Raw genomic sequence first — 10,297 nt, 5'->3', positions numbered from 1 at the left:
GATACACCAAAATGGTCAAAGTTAGCTCATACACACATACACACACACACACACACTCTCTTTCTCTCTCTCTCTCTCTCTATATATATATATATATATATATATATATATATATATATATATATATATATATATATATATAAGCTCAAATGGAGTTTAGGGTGTCTCTCAGGGAAGTGTAGCCGCAAATGAGGCTATAAGTGCCTTTAAATAGGCTCCAAACCCGGGGATTTAGGGTTTCTCATTCCAGTGCCTACTTGGCGAGTCGGATCCTCAAACTCGTCGAGTAGGTCATTAAACCCACGTGGCACATCGCGACTCTACTCGACGAGTTGGAGCACCGACTCATTGAGCAGCTCAAGAGATATTTAAATAAATAAATAACAAACAATATACCTGGAAGTCCGGATGTTACAATTCTCCCCCACTAGAATCAGACTTCGCCCTTGAAGTCATGATCTGAAAATAAAATAACTCTGGATACTGCTCTCACATCTCAGTCCCCGGCTCCCACGTCAACTTGAACCCTCTTTGATGTTGCCACTAAACCTGAACCAGGGGTACCTCTTTGTTCCTCAGAACCTTCACATTTTGATCCATGATCAAAATTGTCTCTCAATGTAATTCAGGCTCGCATCCACCTGAATGTCCTCTAGTGGTACCACTGTCGTCTTATCGGCTACACACTTCCTCATCTGCGACACATGGAAGGTGTTATGGATCCAACTCAACTCCGCAGGTAGCTACAAACAGTATGCTACCTTACCCACTCTGGCGGTCACGCTGAAAGGACCGATGTATCGGGGCCTAAGCTTCCCCCGTTTCCTGAATTGGATCACCCTTTTCCAAGGGGATACCTTCAGGAGTACATAATCTCCGACCTGGAACTCTAGCTCAGATCGTCGCCTATCTGCATAACTCTTCAGCACTATCTCAGTGCCACCCATCACTCGCTGCCCCACTTCTCCCCAAAAAATGGGATTCCGACACTTTCTCCCATAAAGAAGCTTAAAGGGAGGCATACCAATACTCGAATGGTAGCTGTTTTTGTAAGAAAACTCAGCCAAAGGTAAATAAGTGTCCCAACTTCCCCTAAAATCCATGACACATGCACACAACATTAGGGGTGTAAATGAGTCGAGTCGAGTACTGCTAAGCTCGAAGCTCGACTCGCTTAACATACTCGTGCTCGAAGCTCGAATCGAACTCGCCTCGAGCCTAGATTTGAAGCTCAAACTCGACTCGCGAAATACTCGATACTATTGAGCTCGGCTCGCAAGCTCGGTTCGGTTCGACAAAAAAAAGTTAAAATCATCTCAAATTAAAATCATTTCATATGTTTTTACTTTCTTCAAAATAACAAAAAATTCACAATAAACCATCTAATGTCAATATAGCACCAATCATCCATGTGATTGCATTTTTCATAACACCCAAAACACGAAAAAGAAACATTCTCAAAAGTTTTAAAATGCAATTTAATTCCTTACTCCATAATCAGCGAATAAAAGCTAAAAGTGTTGAAATATTTTAATAATTTAAAAGTATATAAAGGATAAAAATTTAATTATATAAATACTCAATTAAGCTCGCAAGCTTACTGAGCTGGGTATTTTACTACTCGAGCTCGGCTCAATAAGGTACTCGAGTAGCTTGAGCTCGAGCTCGACTTGATTAAAGTCGAGTCGATTTCGAGTATTTTCCGAGTCGGGCTCGAGTTTCTCGTGAGCTGTCTCGTCTCATTTACACCCCTACGCAGCATGTCCTCAAGCGTCTGAATCGTCCGCTCGCTCTGCCCGTCTATCTGCGGATGGTACGCGGTACTGAAGTGTAACCGAGACCCAAATCCTCATGAAATTTCTTCTAGAATCTGGAAGTGAAACGCACGTCTCGATCTGACACTATCGAGGTCGGCACTCCATGCCGAGCTACCACCTCCCTCATATAAATCTCGACCAATATCTCTGCAGAAGAGCTCTCACTAATGGCATGGAAATGAGCGCTCTTCTTCAGCCGGTCCACAATCACCCAAATTGCGTCAACTCCACGTGCAGTCCTCGCCAACTTGGTGATAAAGTCCATGGAAATCTATTCCCACTTTCCACTGCGGAATCTCCAGAGGCTGCAATGGACCATGAGGACGCTGGTGCTCGGCCTTAACTTGACGACAGGTCAAGCACCTCTCAAGTACCCAAAGCTACATCCCTCTTCATACAGGGCCACCAATAATCTCTCTTCAGGTCTAAGTACATCTTAGTGGCTCCTGGATGGATCGAGAATCTCGATCTATGCGCCTCCTCCATCAAAATACGGCGAGCTCCGCCAGTGTAGGGCACCCAAATCCTCCCTCGAAAAGTCATAAGCCCTCGACTATCAGGCAAAAACTCGGACACTTTCCCAATCACCCGCTCCCTCTTGCGATTCTCTGGTCTCATGGCCTCCACCTGGGCCTCTCGAATGATATCTAAGACTGGAGTCGTCACTTTTGTTTTTTGGAAGTGGAAAAGAGAGGTACTTTCGTGTAAAGATGTGGTATTTCTCTAATGATTGTTTGAATGTTAATTACATAGATTAGTGATGACTTGTTACCAAGCACATTTATCATTATTTTTATGATGGATGCATATCATAGAACACTCTTAAGACTTTTGCAAACACCCTTTTGCTTTAGGTCAGGACATTTATTACAACTTATAACTCATTTTATATTTTATTTGATTTTATCATTTACATGCATAACTTGTTTTTATTTTTATCTTAGTTACTAATAATGTTACTAAATTTGTTTTCCATTTTTCTGATTCCTTTTGACCTTATCCTACTTATGGTATAAAAGAGTTATATTGCTTTTTTCCGATTCAGGAATTTAACGAGGCGGTACTCTCATTGCCTTTAATATATTTGCATGTATCTTTATTCACTGGGAATATGTTATATAAGACATATTACAATTAGTTATCAGTAGATGTGAGATTTCTAAGAGGTTGCAAAAAAAATCAAGATAAATAAGACGTTTTCTTTCAAACCTGACTTTCTTTTAGGCTTAATATATCGATTTATCCAAGTGTATTGTAATCCACATATACAAATAGGTTTGTAGCCATTCATTAAAATATTAGCGTCTAACACTTTTCATGATTTTATTGATGGAAACTTGTGGATGATGTGTATTCATTTGTGTAAGATCAAAAATACCAAAAAAAAATTCATTTTCAAATAATCAATCCACTCAACCATTTGTTCTAAAATAAATCATATTAAAATGTATCTCAAACATCAAAGTAAAGTAATAATAATCAATTTGGAAAAATCATAAGGGGATTTTGTGCCATCAAGTCGGGCTTTTCCCTTTGGAACCGGCAGTACTTGGAAATATTTAAACCACAAAACTGTAAGTACAAAGCTTAGTGAGTCCCCCAAAATACCACGTACCATATATATCACTAGACCTAACCCTATGGTGTATTTCAATCCTATGTGAATGTTATGATCCAACCATAGTCTTACAGTTAATTCCAGACTACAACCTAGTCGTAGCCTTTCTGCTATGATCCAACCATAGTCTTACAGTCAATTCCAGGCTGCAACCCAATCATAGCCTTTCTGTTATGATTTAACCATGGTTTTCCATTCAAGTCACAAAGACAAACTAGTATTATGATCCAATCATACTCTTTCATAAAAGTGTTGTGATCCAACCATAGTCTTACATACAGGTGTTGTGATCCAACCACAATCTTTCATGAAAGAGTCATGAAGACAATCTAGCAACTTACATAGTATAGTGAGAAGTCTCACCTCAATCTGCAGACAAGACAAACACACACTCGGGTTGATGATACTGGAACTCCTCACATTAAACATATTCATAATGAAACCCTAATTAATAATTAAGGTAATAGCTAACACTCAAAGGGTCTTGGTTCATAACTAAACCTCCATGGGGTAAAATACCATTTTTGTCCCTCCAAGACTAAAACCCAACCCAGTTGATCAAAAGTCAAACTTGTCAAAAAGTCAACTGCTTGGTGCTACACTCAGATTTGAATCTAATGGAAGTCTTAATGGGTGAAGTCTCTGTCTTTATCCCTTTGCATGTCCAAATAGAGCACAAGACCAAACACTAAGTCCATAATACCACCCTTTGCTCAAGAACTCATGTATGGATGGATGAGAGTGACCAAGCTCTCATTTTTATGGATTTACAAGCTCAAAACATATGGAAATGACACTTGAATGGTTTAGAGTAGCTCATACTTACTAGTATCAAGGTTATGGGGACAAAAGCACAAAAACTCATGACCAACTAGATCTAACAAGAATAATCATCAATATGGAAGCTTTATACCTTCTGGAGGTGGATTATAAGATTCAAAATCTGGATCTACTAAGCTTGGAGCTCTTAAGTGCTTCTTCAATGAACTCTTCCTTAAAAGATGCACACAAGAACACTCTAAGGTCTGAAAACTCTCACAGTGTGGCTAGGGTTTCGAGATGATTGACTAAGAGGATGGAGGCTGAGCATGGAGAGGGCCTCAAGGAGTTAAAGCCTTTAAATATGGCTTACAACTCCAAGAATTAGGGTTTTGGTGCAACACACCTATGCTCGACGTAGCTCAACCTACGCTCAGTGTAGGTCATTAAACCTCCACATGATATCTTACACCTACGCTAAACGTAGGGGACTATCCTATACTCAACATAGGACATGTAAAATGCAGAAATAACAATTTAAACTTAAAAGAATTATACATGAAGATATGGGTGTTACAATTTGATTTACATTAATCCTTTTTAGCCAATATCTTCAACTTTATTGGTATCTCTCGGTCTCTCTTGTATAGCATGTCATTTCTCTTCAACATGCAATGTTATACAAGCATACACAAAAGTAAATCGAGTACCCTCCAGTTATATTTATATCTATATAGCCCGATTTTTGTCCCTTTTTCGTGAATCCATCTTCACATTTATGTTGGATTTGTTCATAAGACCAAACAAACTTTGAAACACCCTGACTCATTTTACTCCAACGATCCTGAAGTGTTTGACTAGCCTTCATCGATTTAGCAGTGTTGTTACATTATTTATCATAAAATTCAACTATGTTTCTCCAAAAGTTTGATCTACATTGAATGGTACCAATTGTCGCATCTTTGCTTTTATTGATTTATGAGCTAAATAAATCTACCACATCTTAACACCCTGACTCATTTTACTCCAACGATCGTGAAGTGTTTGACTAGCCTTCATCGATTTAGTAGTGTTGTTACATTATTTATCATAAAATTCAACTATGTTTCTCCAAAAGTTTGATCTACATTGAATGGTACCAATTGTCGCATCTTTGCTTTTATTGATTTATGAGCTAAATAAATCTACCACATCTTGTGTCATCCATGGAAACAAAAGGTTCAGGGGAAATATGTTGAGATAACGCTTGAGGTACTACAGTCATTTTTTGGTGTGATTAGCGGACCATCATGCATTTGATCTAAAGAAATAATGAGAGTGGTAATCATGCACAAAATGATCGTTGGTGATGCGCGTGATCCATGTATTGCCAATTTGATTATATAGGTAATACACCTGATCCATGTATTATAAATTTAACAAAGGTATTTGTTGTTTATCGATGAACAAAGAATCTATAATAACCTAACTTTTTCAGTCCAAAACATATTTTTCCAGTCCAAAACGTAGACGTGTCAAATTCCAAACTAAAATCCTAACAATCACTACCAACTTCGGAATGGTATTAAGTGCTTCATAATACAATATTCTGAAGTAAGTTTGCCGTTTTACCAATTTTATAAATAATTTGTTATTTCAAATATTTCATTTATATCAATTATTACTTACTTTCCCTATAATTAATGTATCATTTTGTTTAAACCTTTAATACAAAGAAAACGCGAAAACTGGTGAGAAATCGATGTAAGCAACTAGAGAAAAATAAAATATAAAAACTCAAACTCAAACAATTATAGGCCTTACAAAGAAGATCACGCCATTTATGAAAATGGGGTCCATATTATAAAGAAAATTTCAAGAGAATATGATTGTTACTCAGAAACAAAGTTCATATACAGATCGTTATTAACAAACCCTTCTTAAATATCCCAACATTGAGACTCATCCTTTCTTGTTTGATCAAAGTGAAATAATCTTGCATGGCTACACAAATCAATCCCTGTTCTTCATCTTCCACCACCTTCTCACCGTCTTCACTTAATCAAAAAGCTTTTTCCTCTGCAAAATTCTTCAATTTCTCAAGAAAATCTTCTCCCTCCAGATGGGTTTTCAAGATTCACTCGAGAATCAGTCCGAAAAACCAGTTTGAACTCAAATCCTCAAATGGGTCTCCTCTTAATGCGATTTCTTTGCACGGTGGTAAGCTCTATATTTCTATCACCAGCTTGTTCTTCAAATTGTTAAAATTTTATGTCTAACTCCGACTGATTCGACAAATGCGTTAGGTCAATTAGTCCCTTCATGATCTTGATTACTTTCCCCCATTCTTGTTCGTGACTACTGTTTATTATCCTATCGCCGGAGACATTTTTTGACTTAACGAAGTTAAAAATACAAAATCCACGAAATTCGAATTATACAACTACAACTATCGACAACTGAACTATCTAAACTAATTTTTCCCCAATTTTGTTGCCTGCTGTCATTTTCGAATAGGTGCAGCAGAGAAGCCTCTAGCGAAAGAACTCGTATCACCACCGGAACAATCTGAATCGAATCTTAGTGTCACTGTCGTCGGTGCTTCCGGCGATCTTGCCAAGAAAAAAATCTTTCCGGCGCTTTTTGCTCTCTTTTACGAGGATTGTTTACCTCAGGTTCTTCTCTTAATCATTTATAGATTCTACGTTTGATGTTTGATCATTGATATCATGATAAGGGATACTAACATAGTTCAAATATCTTTGCCATTTTTGAAGAATTTTACTATATTTGGTTATGCTCGAACCAAAATGACTGATGAGGAGTTAAGAGAGATGATTAGTGGAACTTTAACTTGCAGAATCGATAAGAGGTAATACCAAAAATACCCTTCAAAAGAACGTTGCCATTTATTAACTTTAGGGTATTGTGATTTGATGATGTGTAGAGAAAACTGTGGTGACAAAATGGAAAAGTTTCTTGAAAGATGTTTCTACCAATCGGGTCAATACAACTCTGAGGAACATTTTGCAGAATTGGACATTAAGTTGAAGCAGAAAGAGGTTTGTATTTCTTGATAAATTTTAATTTGATTTCTTGTATGGATTGTAAAGATTTTTATGAAAATTTCAGGGTGGAAAAGTATCGAATAGGTTGTTTTACTTGTCAATACCACCGGATATTTTTGTTGATGTGGCACGTTGTGCAAGTGTAAGGGCTTCTTCCAAGAATGGCTGGACAAGGGTAATTGTGGAAAAACCATTTGGTCGTGACTCAGAATCTTCTGGAGAGCTAACAAGAAGCCTCAAGAAGTACTTAGCCGAGGATCAAATCTTCAGGTATATCTCATCACCTCTAAGGGTAATTGTGGAAAAACCATTTAGGTTAAGCAGTTAATTTCGACAACCATACATGGTTGCTTTTTCTTTTTGACTTAATCTAGATGGAATGACTTAATGGGTTAAGCCAATAAACTTGGCTTAATGTATTGAGACACTAACGTTTTATCTATTTGTCCTTTTTTTCCCTCCAAACTCCTCTCATGTTAATATGGATGAATATTGTAATAATTGATTAACATTGTGAAACTTGTTTTTTTTGACATGAAGGGTAAAATGGTCATTTAGTCTCATTCAACTTGTTGATTAAGTCTAGGAAAAAGAAAAGAAAATAACTTACTTACGTATACAACATGTTGTAGCTTTTAAATGTTTTTTGTTTTCAGGATTGATCATTACTTAGGGAAGGAGCTAGTGGAGAATTTATCGGTTCTTCGTTTCTCAAATCTTGTTTTTGAACCACTTTGGTCAAGAAACTACATTCGAAATGTACAATTCATATTTTCCGAAGACTTTGGCACAGAAGGGCGAGGAGGGTGAGTTAAAACCAACTATTCTTTTGCTTAAATCTTTTACGGATTTCAAATCAAATCTTACAATTTTTTTTGTTGTTAGATACTTTGACAACTATGGAATCATCCGAGATATAATGCAAAACCACCTCCTACAAATACTAGCATTGTTTGCAATGGAAACACCCGTCACTTTGGATGCCGAAGACGTTAGAAACGAAAAGGTATCTTTAAATTCTTTAGAAGATGGATTTTTTTAGATCGAGTCCTTGTTCCACATTTTTTGCTTGGACAAAAAATTGCAGTTTTTGTCTCATTTAACAGAATCAGTCCAATACATGACAAACTCAGCTGTCCAATCATATGTCAATTGATAAGACAAAAATTTGACATCAATACTAATCCATACCATCTTGTTTCGTCTCGTTTTGTCTTGTCTGATACATGATACATGTTCTGTCTATTATGTCTGCTGAATCATGCGATGTGGTTTTTGGTATTTATAGGTTAAAGTTTTGAGGTCGATGAGACGCCTAAATCTTGAAGATGTAATCGTGGGCCAATATAAAGGCCATAGCAAGGGTGCAAAGACATATGCAGGGTACACAGATGACCCAACTGTGCCAAATGACAGTCTTACCCCAACTTTTGCAGCAGCAGCTCTCTTTATAGATAATGCCCGATGGGATGGTGTCCCATTTCTTATGAAAGCAGGAAAGGCCCTCAATACTAGAAGGTATATGTGTGTATATATCATCTTTTTACTCTAGAAATCATCATATGATTCGAATTTCAACATTTATTACAACATATTCAATTGGGATTTGGATTTCAGGGCGGAGATTAGAGTTCAATTCAGACATGTTCCAGGGAATCTATACAAACGAAACTTTGGGATGGATTTGGATAAGGCTACAAATGAGCTCGTGCTTCGTGTCCAGCCTGATGAAGCGATTTATCTCAAGATTAATAATAAGATTCCTGGTCTTGGAATGAGATTTGACCGGAGTGATCTTAATTTGCTCTACAGCGCAAGGTAAAAGATTGGATTGGTTTCGTTAAAGCTTAATAGATTTAATGAGAATTTGGGATTAGGGTTTGCGATTGACGAGAATTTTGGGGGTTTTGTAATGGTGAAGGTATCCGAAGGAAATTCCGGATGCATATGAGAGGCTTCTGTTGGATGCGATTGAAGGAGAAAGGAGATTGTTTATAAGAAGCGATGAACTTGATGCTGCTTGGGCTATATTTACGCCTTTACTGAAAGAACTGGAGGCGAAGAAGATCTCACCGGAGTTGTATCCTTATGGCAGCAGAGGACCCGTCGGCGCTCATTATTTGGCGGCAAAATATGATGTCCGGTGGGGAGATCTCGCCGGAGATGACTGATTGACATGTAAATGTGGCTGCTGCTGCTTTTTTTTTTTTTGTACCATTGTTGTTTTTGTGTGCCAAATTTGAACTTTTTGAGCACCCTTAAGTATACATGCATGGCGACTCGAATTTGATCGAGCTCGAACTCAAACTTGATATTTTCAGGAAAAGGCCCAGATCTGGAGTCCAAACTACAATCCAATAACCGAAACTTCATTTTATAGTTTATTTTTAGTAGAGAAATATGTCAAAAAAAAAAAGTCTCTGGTTCTATTAATTTTTTTTTTTTTCAATTAAACCCACAAAACCGTTAAACACTTGCAAAATGGTTTGTCTTCAGATAATGCCGGTTTTCATGACTTATCTGAAAATTTGAAGGTCTTCTGAAAATAAACAATTAGACCTTTTTTGTTAAAATGGTTAAAGTTTAAGTACTTTTATGAAAAAAAAATTATATATACTATAAATTAATTTGAAGAAAATTCATATTTTTTTTATTAAAAAACTCAAAATAAAAAGTTATATATATTTCACTAAAAACTCATTTTTATTTATTAAAAAAACACAATGAAACATCTCAAAAATCATGACCAAAACTTTTCGTTAAAAATTATTAAATAAACCATTAAAAATTATTAAATAAACCATAGTTATCAAAATCAACTCATCAAAACATAAATCATAATATCTCAAAACATAATATCATAAACACATGTCAATATATCAGAGTAAAACATCTCATGCTAAAATATCGTGGTATATGCAATGCAGTCATCACGAGCTGTTCCTTTTGCTACCGGAAGTACCTGAAACCAAAATTGAAAACTGTAAGCACGAAGTTTAGTGAGTCTCCCCAAACTACCACATATCATACACATAATCACATAATAACATATCATG

At 36.7% G+C, this 10,297-nt stretch overlaps 1 protein-coding gene across 1 annotated transcript; it reads left to right on the top strand.

Annotated features, from left to right (window-relative positions):
• The first annotated feature begins 6,057 nt into the window (after positions 1–6,057).
• Positions 6,058–9,618, top strand: G6PD1 (glucose-6-phosphate dehydrogenase 1). The gene is made up of 10 exons (XM_079008399.1): positions 6,058–6,393; positions 6,691–6,848; positions 6,951–7,045; positions 7,121–7,235; positions 7,306–7,511; positions 7,898–8,047; positions 8,127–8,247; positions 8,530–8,759; positions 8,859–9,059; positions 9,163–9,618. The coding sequence occupies exons 1-10, from the start codon at positions 6,174–6,176 to the stop codon at positions 9,410–9,412; spliced, it is 1,746 nt and encodes a 581-aa protein (XP_078864525.1). The 5' UTR covers positions 6,058–6,173; the 3' UTR covers positions 9,413–9,618.
• The last annotated feature ends 679 nt before the right edge of the window (positions 9,619–10,297 follow it).

Source organism: Lactuca serriola, chromosome 7 (assembly GCF_051521515.1).
Source record: "Lactuca serriola cultivar US96UC23 chromosome 7, Lser_US96UC23_V15, whole genome shotgun sequence".
NCBI classification, from domain to species: domain Eukaryota; kingdom Viridiplantae; phylum Streptophyta; class Magnoliopsida; order Asterales; family Asteraceae; genus Lactuca; species Lactuca serriola.
The sequence above is the reverse complement of the archived record's forward strand: the minus strand, read 5'-3'. Positions and strand labels throughout refer to the sequence as shown.

Excerpts from the sequence above, each read along its gene's own strand:
- G6PD1 (XM_079008399.1), top strand. The coding sequence starts at position 6,174 with ATGGCTACACAAATCAATCCCTGTTCTTCATCTTCCACCACCTTCTCA. Across the intron at positions 7,236-7,305 it reads TTAAGTTGAAGCAGAAAGAG|GGTGGAAAAGTATCGAATAG; the intron begins GTTTGTATTTCT and ends TGAAAATTTCAG. Across the intron at positions 8,248-8,529 it reads AAGACGTTAGAAACGAAAAG|GTTAAAGTTTTGAGGTCGAT; the intron begins GTATCTTTAAAT and ends TGGTATTTATAG.